General features: G+C 38.8%; 1 protein-coding gene across 1 annotated transcript in view; it reads right to left on the bottom strand.

Moving 5' to 3' along the window:
- LOC103472845 (chloride channel protein 1-like) overlaps window positions 1-18,082 on the bottom strand; it is a 39,238-nt gene extending 21,156 nt beyond the window's left edge. The window contains exons 1-11 of the mRNA XM_008422691.3: window positions 17,940-18,082; window positions 13,087-13,375; window positions 12,886-13,017; window positions 12,565-12,693; window positions 11,838-11,971; window positions 11,654-11,731; window positions 11,444-11,522; window positions 11,018-11,143; window positions 10,681-10,765; window positions 10,201-10,302; window positions 9,917-10,001 (exon numbers count right to left, since the gene is read on the bottom strand). Coding sequence (XP_008420913.2) covers window positions 9,917-10,001; window positions 10,201-10,302; window positions 10,681-10,765; window positions 11,018-11,143; window positions 11,444-11,522; window positions 11,654-11,731; window positions 11,838-11,971; window positions 12,565-12,693; window positions 12,886-13,017; window positions 13,087-13,375; window positions 17,940-18,047 — 1,347 coding nt within the window. The 5' untranslated portion in view covers window positions 18,048-18,082. The remainder of the gene's footprint in view (window positions 1-9,916; window positions 10,002-10,200; window positions 10,303-10,680; window positions 10,766-11,017; window positions 11,144-11,443; window positions 11,523-11,653; window positions 11,732-11,837; window positions 11,972-12,564; window positions 12,694-12,885; window positions 13,018-13,086; window positions 13,376-17,939) is intronic.
- Window positions 18,083-19,322: the final 1,240 nt, after the last annotated feature.

The following is a 19,322-nucleotide window of genomic DNA, read 5'->3' on the forward strand; positions in this document are numbered from 1 at the left end:
AGATCTGCCAATCTGTGGACTGAAAACAGTCCTGGAGCACACAGGCTGCATCCCTGGGCCACACAGTGACCGTCTACTTCCTTGCCCTAATCTGCGTCATCAGCGGATGATATGCTGGCACCAGCAGGATGGAGATGTGATCGGAGGGGCCAAGATGGGGGCGAGGAAGAGCTCTGTACGCACCATGAATGTTGGTGTAACACAATACAGAGTGTAAGAAGGATGACATGCTGATAAAAACTGAGCAGTGTCAGTCAGTTTCACATGGTTAAAGACTCTGCAACCACGTAAAACGCCTCCGGGTGCTTCATCTGCAGTGAGCTAACAGTGTCATACAGCTCCTTTGATGCTTTGTTGCCATTAGCACCCGGCGGAATGTAAACAATGGTGACGAACACCGCAGTAAACTCCCAAGGCAGATAGGATGGCTGACAGCTTTTAACCAGGCCACAGTTCGTACACCAACCTTCATTCACTTACATACATTGTCCTCTTCCCCGTGTTTTTCCTGACAGTTGGTCTGCTTGGAATAACTGAAGACCGTTGATCCAGAAGGCTAAAGTCTGGCATGTTGTTGTTATGCCAGAAATCTGTTAGCAAAGAACGGCACAGTTCTTCATCTCTGCAGAAACTCTTAATCTCAGATCTAACAAATCCACTTTCTTACCCGGTGAGCAGACTTTGGCCAGAAAGAGAGTCAGAATTGGTGGCTTCCTAGGCATCAGCTGGGTCAACACACCCACCCGTTTCCCCTTCTTCTGTTTTCGGGCACAATGTTTCCTTTTGACTGTTGGTCCTGGCACCCTGCTGTGCCAGTCCACTGTCCTCAAGAGCCACTGTCTCCCAAGTGCGGATTTTAGCCTTGGTGATATATTACCAGTTGTACTGTCTCCAATGGCCATCAGCTAAGCACAGCTGCATTCAGCCTTAAAGTTTGTTTTCATTCAAAATTCAGCAGTTTTCTAGTTGTTCTGCTGAGGTAGTGACATCAATTTGTGACATCACGCGAATTGATGTCACAAAGAGAATTGATGTCACTCTTATGGAGCAAGCTGCACCATCATAACCATTGCAAAAGTCAAGAGAAGGAGAAGGATTGTCAACAATTTCTAGCTAACGGACCAACAATGAGTGAGAGCAGTAAGCCATCGTTTTACTTAGCTGGAGAGACAAAGAAACTCGAAGGCATCTTGAAAGAAGTCAGCAAGTTGTCTATTGAGGGAAAGACTTTGACTAAATTCAATGAAGAACTGAAGATTAAAAAGCAAAAGGCTGCATATGAAAATGACAAGCTGCTTAAGGAGAAAGAAGAAGAATTAAAAAAACTACTCAAAGTAAACAAAATTTTAAATGAGGACAATACCACTCTGGAGCAGAGAAACACTGCCCTGGAGAAGGAAATCACTGCTCTGGAGCAGAGAAACACCGCTCTGGAGCACAGAAATACCGCTCTGGAGCAGACAAACACCGCCCAGGAGCAAACAGACAACACTCTAGAGGAGATAAATGATACCCAGCAGCAGATAAACGACACCCTGGAGCAGAGAAACAACACCCTGGTACAGAAAAACACCACCCTGGAGCAGAAAAAGACCACTATGGGGCATAAAAACAGAAACATGATGCTTATAAACATCAACCTGGATCAGAGTATCACCGAAGAACAGCAGAAATACAAGACCCTGGAGAAGGAAAAGATCGCCCTGGAGCAGAGAAACACCGCCCTGGAGCAGACAAACATCACCCAGGAGCAGATAGGCAATGCTCTGGGGGAGGTAAACGCCAACCTGGTCCAGATAAACGACGCTCTAGAGCAGAGACTCTCCGAAGTGGAGCAGAAATATATCACCCTGGAGCAGAGAAACACCACCCTAGGGCAGAGAAATGTCAACCTGGGGCAGAGAAACGCCGACCTGGGGCAGAGAAACGCCATCGTGGAGAAGAGATGCACTGCCCTGAAGCAGAGAAATGCCGTTCTGGAGCAGAGAAATGCCCCCGTGGAGCAGAGAAACACCGTCCTGGAGCAGAGAAACACTATCCTGGAGAAGGAAAAGACCGAACTGGAGCAGAATTACACCGAACTGGAGGAGGATTACAAAGATCTGCTGGAGAAAACCAATGAGCTGCTAGAGAAACACAGCATCCTCAGACAGAAAAACAACATCTTGGAGGAGGAAAACGATGCCCTGAAGGTCAATCGCATCGTCCTCCAGCAGGAAAGCCTCGCCTTGCAGCAGCAGAACACTGCCTTGGAGCAGCAAAACACTGCATTGGAGCATATAATGACTGAACTGCAGCTTGAAATGGAACAGCTGAACAATAGGCTGAGGGACGTAGAGGAGCAGCAGAACCAGCTTCCATCTGAAGAAAAAACCCATGAAGACATCCAGTCGGTTACAGACCAGCCACAGGAGCAGCCATCTGTATTCAGACGAGTGGTCAGGGGCTTCACTAATACACTTGTGAAAATGTATAAAACAGGCACACTGAGGTATTGGGTTCAACTTTAGTATAAAGAAGTGTCATGAGAGCCCAAGCCTCATGCTTGATTGTCGGTGGCAGAAAAGCTTGAGGCAGCAGGACTGTGGTGTCAGCGGAGCTTGACACTTGGGGGCTGATGGTGGAAGAGCTAATCACTTGAAAGATGTTGGAGGGAGAGCTTGAGGCCCGCAGGACTGTGGTGCTATGGGAACTTCACTCCAACGAACTCAGGTCATTGTGATGATTGAATGAATTATGTTTATGTCCACTAGGTGGCAAGCATGCGTTTATGTGAATGCATAAAGGTAAAGCATAGAACACAGAAGAAGACAGTTACATTTTTTTATATTGAAAAAGCATATGACATGCTTTGGAAGGAGGGCTTATTAATTAAGATGGATAAAATGGGAATAAAAGGGAAAATGTTTAATTGGATTAAGGATTTTTTTAAAGAATAGAACGATAGAAGTAAGAGTTGGGGTAAATTGTTCAAATATTTATGCTATACAAAATGGAACTTCAGAAGGTAGTGTATGTAGTCTGTAGCTTTTTAATATAATTATTAATGATATTAGTAAAGCATTATATGCAGATGATGGGGCATTATGGGTGAAAGGAGGCAATATTAGTATTTTAAAAAATAGAATGCAATCAGCAATTAATAAGGTTGAAACAGGGTCACATGAATGGGTGTTTCATTTGTCTGTTGAGAAGACACAAGTAATATGTTTTTCAAAGAAAAGGGTTAATCCTACAGTAGATCTTAGGTTATATGGGCAAAATTTAAAGCAGGTAAATATTGTAAGGTATCTAGGTGTAAGGTTTGATGAAAAGCTTCCATTTAAGATGCATACAGAAGATTATTGATGAATGTAAAAAGGGTATTAATATATTGAGATGGGGCTGCACAGTGGCGCAGTTGGTAGAGCTGTTGCCTTGCAGCAAGAAGGTTCTGGGTTCGATTCCCGGCCCCGGTCTTTCTGCATGGAGTTTGCATGTTTTCCCTGTGCATGCGTGGTTTTTCTCTGGGTACTCCGGTTTCCTCCCACAGTCCCAAAACATGACTGTCAGGTTAATTGGTCTGTCTAAATTGCCCCTAGGTGTGAGTGTGTGTGTGCATGGTTGTTTGTCCTGTGTGTCTCTGTGTTGCCCTGTGACTGGCGACCTGTCCAGGGTGACCCCGCCTCTCTCCCGAAACGTCAGGTGGAGATCGGCACCAGCAATCCTCCTGACCCCACTAAGGGACAAGGGTGTAAAGAAAATGGATGGATGGATATATTTGTCAGGCAATGATTGGGGGCATCAAGTAGATCTTTAAAGAGAATGAATGATGTTTTAATTCGCTCTGTGTTGGACTATGGGATGTATCGTTTACAAGTCAGCTGCAAATTCATTGTTAGTCGATTTAGATAGAATACAAACTAAAGCACTCAGAATATGTTGTGGAGCTTTTAGAACATCTCCAATTCCTGCTCTTCAGGTTATTACTGGAGAAATGCCACTGGACTTAAGGCGGAAGAAAATGTCAGCAAATAATTGGTTAAATTTACAAGGGCATGAGGAAAGTCACATTACTCAACAGGTATTTAGAGAATGTTGGGAGTATGGTCATAACATAAGGAGTTTTGGATGGGATGAAAATATTCATGCACATCATTTGGGGATAAATTATATAGCATGCTGTAAAACTGGAAGTAAATCTAAAATTGCTCCATGGATATTTGAAATGCCAATAGTAAATTTAGAAACCAAAAAAATAGAACAGTCTTGTGGAGGTTTGTATCAAATTATTCAGCAGTATTTAGAAATAATGTATAAAAGTATGATACAAATGTATACAGATGCATCTAAAGAGGAAAATGGTAAAACAGGAGTAGCAGTATATATTCCTAAACAAAAAGTTTTTATAAAAAGAAGAACAGATAATTTATCAATTTTTTCAGCAGAAATGTTGGCAATTATTTTGGGTGGTGGAGGTAAAGCCCAGAAATGTATCTGTTCAGATTGAATGTCTTGCCTAACTAGTATTATCAGTGGAAAATCTGAAAGCCGTCAAGATCTTTTAGATCAGTGTTTCTCAACCTTTTTTGGCCCAGCGCCCCCCCCAGCCTTTATCCAGGTCCCTCACCGCCCCCGACCAAAGAATTTGCAGGCTACTTTGCACTGACCATTATTTTATCATTAATATTACTATCACTATTGTAGATGTTTTGATTTTTATGCTTGTTTCTGTATTTATCATCAAAAATAATTTCCCAGAGAACAAAAAAGCCATGGGAATAGATATTATTTTCACAGGTGTCTACAAAAAATTTAATGAACATTCAAGTTAAAATTGGTAGGCCTAACAGCAGCCAATCAGAGTGGAAACAATTATTCTTATTTTGAGCCATTTTCTAGTTGTTAAATCTTGCACAAAATGACCAGATAAAAGATGTTCAACATGCCAGTTTAAACTTTGATTTATTTGCAAAATGACTGAGCTCTGCAACATTAAAACATGGATAGAACTGTAACTACATTAATCATAGCTCTTCTTCTCTTCAGTGTTTGTCAGTTTCTGGTGGTGCAGCTCTGTGCTGCCTTCAGGAGAATGGGACATCAGAGTATCATCCATAAAACTTCACCCACATGGCATTTATTGTGCAAACCAGAGCTTTCAGTGGAAAAACTAAAGTTCCAGGTCCTTTTAATGCCATACAAATATGAGACAGAAACATGGATTATATATTTATATAAACTATTGATTTATAGATTGATAGTTTTACTGGACAGAAAATACAAAGAACAAATCTGTTTCTTAATAAAATCCTAATGAGTCAAATTGAAAGTGTCATGGAGTCATCAGCCTCATGACATTAACACTGACATGAAAAATAATATTGAACAAATAAACATATCAAATCTAATTAAAAACATAAATAAAGGATCAGTTCTTTACTGTTATGGTCTGTAAGATATATTTATTCTCAGTACTAGATGTGGTCTCAACAAATCCATGGCATTTCAACAATATTATTTTACCTTTTATGTGGAAATAGTATCTGTTTATTCTTGCCATACAGTCTCTGTATTAATTATTGCTCGAAAGGTCTTGCCATACCAGCTTATTCCTCTGTATTTAATTTTGTTTCTTAGTTTATTCTTGCATTTTGTTCTTCATTCATTTCCATTTAGTTTCATTTTATTAGTATTATCCTCTCTTGGTTTATTGCTATGTCCACTTTAGTTTCTTTCCTGTTGCTACATTTATTTTATCGTTTATTGACGCTCACCATCAGTAATCTCATCACCTGCTGCGCCGCCTAATCATCATGTGTTTCACATCATGTGTTGATTTTTTCACTGTTCAGCGTCGGATTCTCTGTTTTTATGCCATAATTCACATCTAATTCGTAGCTCCGTTTTATGTCCCGCTTCTCCTGTTTCAGAGTTTTGCGCAATGTGCGCGTCTTTTTTTAAGCCCCTAAGGTGCAGAGCGGTCGGGAAGAGAATCTATGGGGAAAAGGCAGACTGTCATAAACCTTTTAAAACAACGGAAACAACTTCTGCATTCTGATTATTGAAATTTAAAAGGGCTGTGTTGTTCCATCACCCCCGTTTCATACCGGACCACTTACAGCACCGTGTTAACGATATAAAATGAAGGTTTCACCCATGGAGGGATTTCTTTATTTCTTTATTTAAATGGGTTCATTTTTCAGAGGGATACACAGTGAGAAACATGGATTATATCTTTATATAAACTATTGATTTATAGATTAATAGTTTTACTGGACAGAAATTACAAAGAACAAATCTGTTCCTTAATAAAATCCTAATGAGTCATTGATTTATTGCTAACAGTAGCAGGAGAACGGAGCTGCGCCAAGCAGCTAACAGAAGCTAACAAACACTGGATAGAAGAAGAGCTGCCATCGACACAAGCATGGTTTATTGTTACACAATACAGTTTTACCAAGTTGCTCAAAGTCTAAACTGGCATTGTTGTGCATTTAAGGTGTAAAGTTTACCTTCGGCCAAACGCCCCCCAAAGGCATCCCAGCGCCCCCCTTTTGTAAAAATGTCCGCCAGCGCCCCCTGCAGTCCTCTGAACGCCCCTGGGGGGCGGTACCGCCCAGGTTGGGGACCGCTAATTTAGGGCCTTTATATTCTCTTTACTGAATTTGTTTATATTATGCCTCAGATTGTTTTTTGTTGTGTTTGGGAGCTTGTGTGATGTGAGGGGTTAGCTACATTTGCAGGTGCAGGTCAAGTACAAGTTCAATTCATATATCAATCCAGTTTATTTGATGTGTGTGTGCATGTGCGTGTGTGTGCTGTGTCCTGCCTTTTTCGTCCCTATCTGTCCACTGTTTGCAGCCCTCTCTGTCCACGGTCAGGCTTCTGACTGTGAATTTTCAGGTCCTTTTCAGTTGCACAACATTAATATTTGTAAAAAAAAAAAAAAAAAAGGAAAAGAAGAAGAAATATTGATGATAATAAAACTCTTTTTATGAACATTTGTAAAACTGCTGTGATGCTGCTTGTTAATTAGGATTGCAGCTTCGCTTCAACCAGTTTTATTTTATGCAGCTGCGTTTTATTTTTTAATTAAAAATGTCCACTGTATGTTGGGCTGTTTGTGACTCTGGAACGATGTGTGGCAGAGTGGTGCTCGAATGTCCTGAAGCAGCAAACGCACCATCTGGACAGCTGCAGGTGCAGCCTGAAGAATTCTGATTGGCGCCACATGTAGGAGAAAATGACCCGAAGAAGCTGCACATTAAGCTTTTTAACAATAAAAACTCCCCCCTAAATTTAAGGTAAAGCAATATAAGGTCATTTTGAGAAATTAAGCACCTTTTTTTAATTGAAGCTGAGGTGAAAACCTGCTGAGGTTGGAGAAGAGAAGTCTGTCATGAAGAGGAAAACATGGTGGAAAGTCAGGTAAGCTAACTATGCTATTATGCTACCTGTCGGAACCAGTCTGTTAGTTTTTTTTTTCCAACAACCGAAGTATTTATTTCATTTTATTTATTTATTTATGTTTTGTTTTGTTTTACAAACAACTATTGTTTGAACTGAGCGAAGTGCTAATTGTGTTCCGCAGACCATCGGTTCATTATGTACGACGGTAACGGTTCTCAGCTCTGGAGGACCCGGACAACTCTGTAAGTTTGTTTTTGTTTACACGACATTATCTATTAGAACCAAAACCAGAACCTGCTACAAGCTGAGTAATAGAGCAGAAAATGTCCAAACAGCTAGCAAAGAAACAACAGGCATATATAAAGAATAAACGCCTCCCTCGGCTGGGGAAGTTTGCTTCTCTGTGTATGATGTTTTCTTTATGAACCTTCCCCAGCTGGGGAAGTTCTTCGGGATCCTTCCTCGACTGACAAGCAAGCATCCCCGGCTGGGGAAGTTTGTAGCTATGAAGAGAGCGCTGTCCAGACCACTGTCCGAGGGGACGAGTTTGCCAATCTTGTCAGTGAGAAGGAGACAGTTGGGTCCAAAAAAAAAATATAAAGTTTTGCTTTGATGAAGCAAAGAAGTCTGGGCCCATGAAGAGAGTCCTGTCCAGACCACTGTCTGAGGGAACGAGTTCACCAATCTGCCAAAAGAGCAAACTTCTCCGGTTGGGGAGGTTAGCAAACTTCAACAGGAGAAAGAAGATAAGGTGACGGAGAGAGAAATTTTGTATTTTCTCAAAAATATATGGGAACAACTTTTGTTATTGTTTTTTGGTTTGTGTTGCTTGTGCTTTTTATTTTTATTACGAGTTTCTCTTTACTTTAGTGATTATTTTGGGGTTTTATTTTTTCTATATATTGTCTGTATACTTCTTTAAGGAACACTATGGAGACACCTTGTCAATCTTCCCAGTGAGAAGGAGACTGTTGGGTCCAAAAAATCTAATTTTGCTTTGACGAAAGTGGCATTAGAAGACTGGACCCTTAAAAAGAGCTGTCCAGACCACTCTCCTATATATATAGTTATATATTGATTAATATACTACATATATATATGTACACACACACACTACTGTGCGTGTGTAGGTGTGTTTATATGTATTGGAGACAGTTTCTGTGTGACCTTTGAACTTTTTTCTGTTGTGTAAATGGTTTTTAATAATTAACGGGTCAGAAATGACCCATAAGACAATCTTGTACCCTAGTGGTGTACAGTATCACATGTTGTAATGGTGGGATCAATTTAGAAAAAGTCATAAAAATTTCAAGTCAGAAAAAGATTGTTTAGGATATTTTTTCTACCAGTAAACAACACAAGGGTAAATGTGAGTGGTTACTCAGTGACATAAACAGAGAGATGGATGCAAACACACCTGGTTCTCACTAAGTGATCTATTCTGAGCATCTGTGAACCTCAGAGCTGCTAATATATTTAAGTTAATTTTTGAATTTATGGTTTATTTTACATGTTTAGGTGTTCAGACATGCTTCTCAGAGTTTTCCAATTTAACATTTGTATTGATATTTTAATGAGTACATAACAGATTTTTGCTCACCATTAACATCCCTTTAACTTTTTTCTATCTTGTCACCACTACAAACTTTAGTTTTATGTGATAAACACAAAATAGTGTATTACTAAGAAACACAAGGGAAATAAAACAAGATTTTATATGTTTTTAGAAAATAAATCTGAAAGGTGTGCATCTATATTCAGCCCCTGTGATTCAGCTTTTTACGTAATTACCTTTCACAGCAACTGCAGCACAAAGTTTTAACAGATATCTCTTAAAGCTTTGAACTTTGAAAGCTGACTGAAATGTTTACCCATTTATATTCGCAAGATAGCTAAAGCTAACTGTGCTTCTGTGTAGACAACAATCAAAACTATTTCCTTGCAACTTTGGTTGTCAAAGCATTTTGCAAAAGATTGAGCTTTTGTCTCATCTGGCTCGTGCGCCTTCTTCCACATGTTTGCTTGTGGCAAATTGCTGCTTTTCTGAATCGTGCTTTCCTTGCCAGGCATTTATTTGTGAACATCTCTATTTATTGACTGTGTGGTTGCAATGTGACAACATGTAGAATGGTTTAGGGGTATGAATAGCTTAGCAGGAGTTTGCATTTTGCAACTTATTTTCTATTTTTGCATCAATGCATTATATTATTTTAAATATTTTGTTTCAGTAATTAACTTATTGCATTGTTTTTTTTCTGTCCCACTACTGTTTATTATTTTTTCTCTTGTTCCCTGTTTCACAAAATTTGAATAAAACAAATTTTATTCAAATTTACGTTTGAACTTCAGGAAAAAACCATGTAATGTTAAACCAGCTATGAGTGGAAAGCAGACACATAGTTATCATTGTACCTATTTATAGAAACTACTGGTTGTTGTAGCTATGGAACAAAACAGAATTGTTTTTTTGTTTTGTTATGTTTTGCTTTGAGACGGGCTAAAATGATCAAATTTGCACTCTGACCTCTCCAGCCATAAACTGTCCAAACCCTGGTGGGAAGGTCAAGGTGGCAATGACCAGTGTAACAGTAGCTGGAAAGATGAGTCGACTTGAAGTGTTAAAACACACACGCACACAAAGAAAGAAACAGAGGAAGAGAAGAAAAAAGCTGTTATTAATAACATAAAAACACAAGTAACTATTTCAATATGTCTGAAGAATATTATGACCTGCAAATAAAACTCATAAATCTGTGTTAAGCATATACGACAAATAAATTCTTCACACTGTAACATACAAAGACTCACTGTTTAATCAGGAAGCGGGTCATTGCATTTGGTCGTCTCATGAACAGCACCACCTGTCTGTTCAGATAGACAAAAAACGCCCCAAGAAATCCACAGGCAATCCTGCAAAGAGAGGAACGTACAGTTACAGCATTCAGCAAAACGGCTTACTAAAAATATATTCCTTTATATTAAAATAGCTGGAATATTGGTAAGCTAATAAGTAAAAGCTCAAAAGTCTCTAGTATTCTACACAAGTTTATTTTCTGAGAAGAAACCTCTTGATTTTTACTGTTGAACAAATGGGGGCATAAAAATTATATTAGCGATATTTATTGATTTCTGAGGTACATTTTATATCCTCAAACGTTTTCTTAATTTCTAAAAATAAAAAAAAATCTTTGAGGCAACCAACATGCATTTGAAATAACATTTTGGTTCAAATGTGGATTCATTCAAAATGGGGCTCCACATGTCTCTCTATGTTTTTTAATTACTCACCCAATGATTGCGAATGCAGGAAGTTCCTGAAGATCAAAGGGGAAATCCATACGGAAGTTTGTCCTGAACAGAGCAGTGATGGTCACTAGAAAACAACAAAAAAGACTCAACATTTAAAAATCTAGAAAAAAAGAGGGAACATTTTATAAATCCTTTTGCAACTCAGTCCAAAAATAAAATCAGAAAAATTAACTTTTTGATCTGAAGAACGTTTTAGCCCATAAACAGAGTCGAATTTGTTTAATAACGGAAAGTAGAAAAATGGCGCCACCTTGTGGAAGAGATATACATGATCCTATTCATACAGTACATGCAAATATTTCTCTCTGATCCATACCTGCATCCTTGTTAAACACAGAGAGCACTCTAAAGATGAAGGCACTAAATGTAGCAGCAAAGTATCCTCTCCAGTAGTTTCTCACAGCAAAGTATGTGGATGTTACCTCAATGCTAAAGAGCACACCTGTTGGAGAAAAAGAGCAAAGGCACAAAAAAAAGAAAACATGCAGAACATATCAAATGTTGCAGCTTTTTCTTTTCAACATTTAAAAATGTCATTATATATTTCAGACTAAATTAAACATTTGTCCTTAAAAAAGGTTTTGCAGATTTTTCAGTCAGATTCTGAACTATCTTAAATAAATACTTTTCCACGCATCATTACTGTGTAAGACTGTTTTATTGCAAGTAAAGTTGGCTAAAAACAAACAGACAAACAAGGAAACAAGCAAAAATTACAAATAAAATGACAATGGTTGGCTACCTCCAAGTGGAGTACCAAAGCAGCAGCCCACCCCAACAGCACAGCCCACTGTCAGGATGTCCGTATAACAGTAGGGATTCTACTGATCCAAAGAGCATGGAGAGGTAATTAAAATAAGGAAAAACTGCAAGATATTTCCATCATATACATTATTTATAGTTACAGGGAAAATCTACATGGAAAACCTTGAGTTTCCTGACTTTAGCTTACCTGATACACTCCTGAAAAGAAGGACATGAAGCGGCTGAGAACTGCTGCACAGATGCTTGCGATGTGTACAAAAGGACCCTGGGTGGAGGACAACAGGAACATTTGAATCCAATAGTAAAAACTGACCATTGAACTCAAAAAAAGAAAAGAAAAGCAAGGGGACTAGGGTTATTTCTTTGCCTACCTCTTTTCCTACGGGCATCCCACTGCCCAGAGCTGCAGTCAGGCCGATGACTTTTGCAATAAAAGCCTTTAGAGTCAAATATTCCTTAAGAACAACCCCTCTCAGAATGGTCTTCAACTCAGGGATACCAGAACCTTGCAATAAAAGGCAAGACTTAAGTTTACAGGAGCACAGTCTTCTCTGTAAATAAAACAATTTGTTTTACATCTTAAGCTCACACTATATGTTTGGATAAAGTTCTTCAGAAAAAGGTCAACAGAGGTTATTAGTTATTTCTGTTTCTGGAATGGGTATCTCTAAGATGTGATACTCTTATCATGAAATGTTTTGAAAAGAAAATTAGTAATTTTAGACTTAGTAAAATCTTTGCCAGATTGGCTCAGATTTTCATCACATTATGGGAGGCAATGCTGGAGAACAATTTACTGAAATCTGTATACCTCTTTATATCTTTTAAAAGTTGGGCAAGTAACAAAATATTGTTTTGAGGTATAAGACAGAGGACAATATGAAGAAGTATGGGAATTTCAACTTCATTTTCAAGCAATCAGCTTAAACAACCAAACTTGACACAGAGCAAATTAACATAGTTAAACTAAACATCATAAAATATAATAATATTGGTTTAGCCAGTATAAGTTAAGGTAAGAGCAAACATATTCTCCTGGGCATGCAGGTTTTCACAGAGAAGCGTGAAGGTAAACATGAGGGTGGAGTTGGTACAGACCGATAGCTTGAGGAGAAACCAGGTGACAGAAAAGTGAGGAGAAGAGGATAAACATCAGGGGATAGGAAACCCAGGCCAGGTACTGCAGGGGGATGTTTTCCTTCAGTTCCCTATAAATCCATTTATACGCTAAAGAAAGAGGAATTTGGACAAGGAGAAAAAACTGAAGGGAGTTGAGACAAAAATGATGACCAAAAATGTGATGATGCTATTATGCTAGAAAATGGAAACGGAGGATTGAAAGTGTAATGGGAAACAAAGGGAAAAACATGAAGGGAGAGATTCCATTTTGTGCAACCACTCATCTGTGTTTAATTATACCTTGCAGGCTTTTTGCACTAGCATAGTCCATGGTCCAGCTGACCAGAGCCATCGTGATTCCCAGTAGAACCAGGAAGATCCAGTCTTCTCCCAGCCTCGTCACAAGAAACCGCTGCACCCGTGCTATGCAGTCTGAAAACCAAGCAGCAGAAGATTAGAAAATGGACCACATCTTGAATATTTTCATTTGATGATGCTAACCTCTGCATTTAGAGTAGGATCGCATTTTCCTCGTGGAGGTAAATTCATCATCAGCCATTTGCTCATCTGCAGCCTCACTTTCCATGTTGGGCTGAAATCTTGTCTTTTGCCTGCTGTGATTGCCATGTTGGTGGCCGTGGCTATGGCGACCATGTCCGTGTTGTGTCCTCTCATGGCTGTGATGATGATGATGATGATTTCCATGTTTCTTGATCTGCCTCTCCGTCAGCAGGCGTGTGGCCTCCCGTCTGCCCGAGCCACCCTGGTTCTCCTGGTACTCTCCATACAGCTGTAGCGCCGGCAGACCATTCCATTAGAACAAAGCAGAGCACATCACATCTGAACGGCATTCATCATTGAAACCCATCAACATGCACCGGTAGAATGTGGAGCGTAATAGTACTCTGGCAGAGAGGGGTCCATTTTAAAAATAGACAGAACCATGTGTTGACCCTCAAAGGCTCTAATGGAAGCGGAAACATGGGCTCGGCATCTAGATTTATCACCTCTGGACGGGCTCCATAAAAACTACCCAGGACATCTGGGGAAGAGATTAATTCTCTGGATCGCAAGTAAACATGTCTATAACTGAAAGATGTCCTCATCTCGTCTCTCATGTGTCCAGCCTTAGCCTAGCACTTAGCACAGTCTTCCTCTTCTCTAAATTTTACATCAATGAAAGCAGACTTAGCTGCCTTCTTAATACAGCAGCTGATACAGTTGTGCTTAGTTTACATACAGCGGCAGAATTTCTGATATTTTGACAATTTCTCAGAGTATGAATGATGACAAAAAAGCTTTTCTTTTTTATCATTTGAAGGGAAAAGGTTGGACTGTCTTCCAGATCTTGTGATGAAAACCAGATATTTTGTACTTGCATAAACTGTTCATTTTGAAATATTTATTAATTTAGTAATATTTCAAAAAATCATCCAGCTCTCCTTCTTAGAACTTTTTTTTAGCCCTTTAAATTTTTCCATTGTTACTTTTGGTCAGCAAATAATTTTTATACTGGCAAAGTACAAAATGCTACACTCAATATTTATCAATGAGAAGCCTTGGAGTTGTGAGGTTACTTGTCAGCATTCCTTGTTAAGAGACTTTAGCGAATACCAATAACCTTAGCACTTTTCTATATTTTGTCACATTACAGCCAGAAACTTTCCTGTATTTTATTGGTTTGCGTAATAGAGCAGAACTAAGTTTTCCAAAATTTCGTAGTGGAAGACAAATGATGCATGGACTTTAATTGGCTGACTTGTAGAGTTCTCAACATTACTTTCCACCTAAACTGTGAATCTCTGCAGCTTCTCAGTGCATCTTGGCTACCTGATAAACATTCTCAGTGACAGGCTGGTCCGTTTACTGTTACCTAACTCTGCTTTAGTTTTCACAGGACTTCATCCCTGACCTGTCTGCTGTGTTGTTTGGTTGTCATGATGCTGTTTTTTAACTAATGTTCTCAAACAAACTTCTGAAGTTGTGTTTATCCTGAGCTTAAATAACCAATAGGTGGACTTATTATTAGGTGACTTCTGAAGATTGTTATTTTACTTATCAAAGTAAAAGGCTGAAAATAATTGCATACCACAGTTATTGAGCTTTTATTTTGCATAACTTTTTGAGAAACATGTACTGTTTGTTTCCACTTCACAATTATACGCTTTTGCACTGCAAAAAAAAAATTGTAAGGAAACATCAATTATTTATGCACCAAATTATTGCTTTTAAAATAGTTGAATTTGTGTTGCAATATAAAAACAAAATCTTGAATCCACTGTAAAATCAATTCTGTTCAGTATTAGTATTCATGTTTTGAATTTATTGTCTATAATGGGATGCACAAGATCTTAATAAATTATCATCATCAACAAATAATCAAGCAACAGTAACGGCTATAGGCAAATAAGTGTTCTAGGTCCTCCAACACATGTAGACAATGGCTCTTCAGGAATATAAGTGACAAGCTGGTAAGTTGGGTGTGCCGCTGATACTTATGACTTCCATGCAGCAACCTTTCAACAGCTTCTAATTTAACAGGTTCATGGACAGGCTGGTAAAAGATGGATTTAGATGCACATGTACTTAAAGCACTGGAGATACCGTGCGTGAGCAGAAATGCCAGTCGATGCACTGAAACTTGAGGAGTGCAACACACGATTAACTGTGACTAAATGCCAGACTCAAACAATAGCATGCACAGTTGGCTTGACTTAGTAGGATGTGCCTATTGGTTTGATATTAAATGTAATGTATAACCAGTCCTTTGCTGTTTTTAATGGCTGTTTATATTGACTGAAGACTGTAGCATAGAAACTTTAAATAGTTTGAGCATTTAAATTTCTTTACGAAGAAACAAACTCGGAATGTTTACATTGGCAGATTGATAGACCTAAAAAGCAAGAAACGGTTTATCTGAAAGAAAAAGAAAATCTTAAGGAAATTGTGTTCTCATTCTATTTTACTTACCAAGACGGGTAAATAATATTGCAGTGCTTCATATTTTAAGGAGCACATGAAAAACTCATCCAAAAAGAAGCAGGAAGCAGTATCAGTACAATACTGTGCTCTAGAATAATATTAAATAATAATTGTTTACAAGAAATATATATATATATTGGATATTCATGTGCTTGAACACATTTTTTGGAATCTTTGTGAAACTTCTAATGAAAGAAGTCGCTTCCTTTGCTGAACATTTTCAACATGATTCATCTTCACAAAAACGTACCAGTGATGTCAGTGATGGTACCAGATCATGACGATTGTTGTTAAGTGTCATTTAGTAGAAATTCTGTTCATTGTAATCTGATTTTGTTTCCTTTTGTTTACCCTGCAGGTTGAGAAGAACTCCAGTTTTGCTCCCAGATCATTTTGTTTAGCTGTCAAAAATCAAATAGAAGTCACCATTTTTCTCACTCTGCGTGAATCGTCTTTCCTCTACATCTATAGTTCAGTGAACTGTTCATTTCATTTTATTCTTTACTTTCCAGCAGACAGAACACTACTGTTTACTATATTTAGTATCAGCATGACACAATATTCCTCATAACACTTCCAACACTTCATTCCCACTTTCTCAGCCAATAGTGTCTCATCAGGCAACCACTTGGAAAAACATAGAAGCATCTCTCCAGGGACATGTTTATTAGCAAATAAGAACTATAAATATTTAAAAAGATGACTGTGCTGAAAACTTTCATCAAAGATGCCTGGTTCATCCTTGAGTGTGAGTCCTAGATACCTGGAAGCGCATCGGTTTAAACAATACATTCTAACATAAATACTATGGGAACGCCCAGTCATCGTAGCATTCAGGACAGAAAATAGTTCAATGTCCCACAGCTGATCAGCTGAGGACAACAGCAAAAGACTCTGTGGATATGGTTTCCAGAGCTTTTACATTTTCAACAGCCTGTGCTGTAAAAACATTAGCTCAGGAAGGGAAAAAAATACTTCATGATCATCATATAAAGCCGGAATAAAGCTTACAAATCTACTTATGCTGTGTTTTATTTGTAGTTTGAACTTTAAAATTCTGAATTCCAGAAACACCAATCGAAACACCCAATCGAAGTTGGACCTCCTCAGAAAATCTGAGAACTTTTTAAGCGCTTACTTTGAGATCCATATGGGCAGCTCCTCGCTTCAATAATATTAAGATGAGGTGAAAAAAAGCTTGTTGTACAAGGCGGATTTGTAAGTTATATGTAATCCTTGCATCTCTTAACTGAACAAATTAAAAGAGGTGTTTCCATGTGGAACAGCTTAAAAGGATGTTCGTAAGAGCTGCTGTGAGCAGTGGCTACTGGGGCATTCATTGCCTTTTTGGAATCCCAACGTCTCACACTGTTTTAATTAGGAACAATCCTTTCTGTGGTATAATAATCTCGCTGCAAATATTTCCTATTAAAACAAGCACAACGAGGGTTCACTCTTGCTACATAATTATTGTGAACCACTATAAGAACATTTATTAAAATCATGTACGTATAACTAAGCAAGTAAGAAATTGACTTTACACTCCAGTATTTGCTTCTTTCAGTTTCTAAATACACAACTTCACCATATATTCAAGAGTCAAAATTTAGGGTTTGTCACAATTTCATTGTTTTTCATGCCAAAAAAAGTAATTCCTGCAAAATATTACCATGCACCAACACAGCTTGAAAGATATCTGGCATGAAATCTCCTTCTCCAGATGTTCACCCTTCACGCTGCATTCCTCACACCTACATGAATGGGGTCAGACTCCAAGATCAGGTTTCTCCTCATTGGAAAACACATCAAGGACACAAACACACACTAAGGTTCAAACAGCACTGCTCCATAGATTTACATGTATGGTAACTGTGTGTAAACTGTGTGTAAAATAGACACAGGGATCAAGCACAGGAGTTGTTCTGACATGTGTTAAGTCCAGGCAGGGCTTAAGAAATGAGGTGCAGAGAGGCTAGAGAACAGGTGGAGGAATCAACGGTGGGAAGCAGCAAGATGGACAGAACGTGTTATGTGCGCAAGTGTGTACGCACATGGCAAGATCAAGGGGTGCACAGTGTCTCAGCACCTTATATTCTACCATGTGTAGAACCCTGTCTTAGGTAAATGCTCTCCGCAGAAGCTGAAGGCCTCGTTTGATGTCTTGACACTTCAAATGAGGACCGCCCCCCCATCCACACAACTTTGATTTGCCCATATAGGTGCGTCATGAGTAGGGAACAATTCAGGAAAAGGCCCTTGACACGTTGAAAATGAACCAAAACGTGGCTTAACGATGTTTGACAGATACAAATGAACTAAGATAGAGTGAGAAAAAGTGACAGGAAAGAGGAAATAAAGAGGAGGACACTGACCAGCGTTTGCTTGTACCTCAGAGCCTTCCTGTCCGACGCATCTGCAGCCATTGACACACTGTCACTGACCCAAAAATAAACCCATCCGCTCACGGGGAGTCTCAGCATTACCAGGAGTGCTCTGGACGTTCCCTCGCACACATGCACACACAGAAAGTCACACATCCTCTCATCAGCATGTGCACCAACACACACGCACTCTGTTACACACTCGCATTCGGACATGGTGTAAATTATCTCCGGCTGCGGTTACAGTAGCATTGGCTTTCCACAACGATATGGAATAGCCGGTGGTAGGAGGAGGGACTGGGGGTGCAGAATGTCTCAGTTCAAATATTTCCCTGATAATTACCAGAGTATTTAGTTTAACCTCATCATCCAGTGGACATTGCTTTCATCTTTCACCTAAGCTCCTTTAAAAACAGTGCAGAGAAAACTCTCCACTCTGACAGACAAATATATTACTACTTAGTAATAACTAAGAAATAAATCCTTTTTTTAAACGTATGTCTTTTTTAAAAAAAAATAAGATTCAGATTGCGGCTGCCATTTTGTAAATTTGTGCCATTACAGAAAGAGCACAAATTGAAGTCAGTCACACCGAAAGTATTCAATGTTCTTCCTGTACCAGCCATAGATACCGGAAACCAGTGTGTTAGGCTTCGTCATGGTGACAGTGTTGCTTGTCAGGATTCCTGAGTTCAAACTATAAAGCATAACATGGTAGCAATCGCCCAACAGCATTCCTAGATGAGTTTTGGTTCACATTTAAACATGCTTCTGATTGGTTTTTCATGAAAAATGCAAATGTTTTACCGTCTTATCCATTCGTTGAATTCCCAGATCAATTACATATGTGCTTTTTACAAATCTATTTGCTTAGAATCATTGTTTTATCCTTAAAAGAATTTAAATAAAATAAATAAACTGTGTGTATTTAGGAGTTTAGCAAATTGCTGGTCATTAGAAACAACATAAGCAGTTGTAGTTCAAAAACTTGGCAGTGGTACTTCACATTATTAAGAAACAAAGTAAACAACTTCCAATTAAATTCCAATAAATAAAGAACTTTTACCATCCACAGAGTCTTGTAAAAAACTAGATGACCAAATGATATTAACACAGAGTCAGTGATTATAACCCATACAGTGGGTTATGGTCACGTGGTGAGACAGATTTAAAGTTGTGTGTCAACAACATATTTGGATTTGAAAAATAAGGTCTAGTCTAGAACAATGTCCTTTGGACAGATGAGACCAAAAGTAATGCAGCTTGACCATCATTCACAGCATCATAATGAAGCATCAGCACAGAAACACTGCACCCACTGTCACAAACAACAGCGGAAGGATCATGATTTAGGCTCGTTTCTGCCTCTGCATT

The sequence above is a fragment of the Poecilia reticulata genome, chromosome 11, assembly GCF_904066995.2.
Source record: "Poecilia reticulata chromosome 11, P_reticulata-male-v2, whole genome shotgun sequence".
Classification (NCBI taxonomy): Eukaryota; Metazoa; Chordata; class Actinopteri; order Cyprinodontiformes; family Poeciliidae; genus Poecilia; species Poecilia reticulata.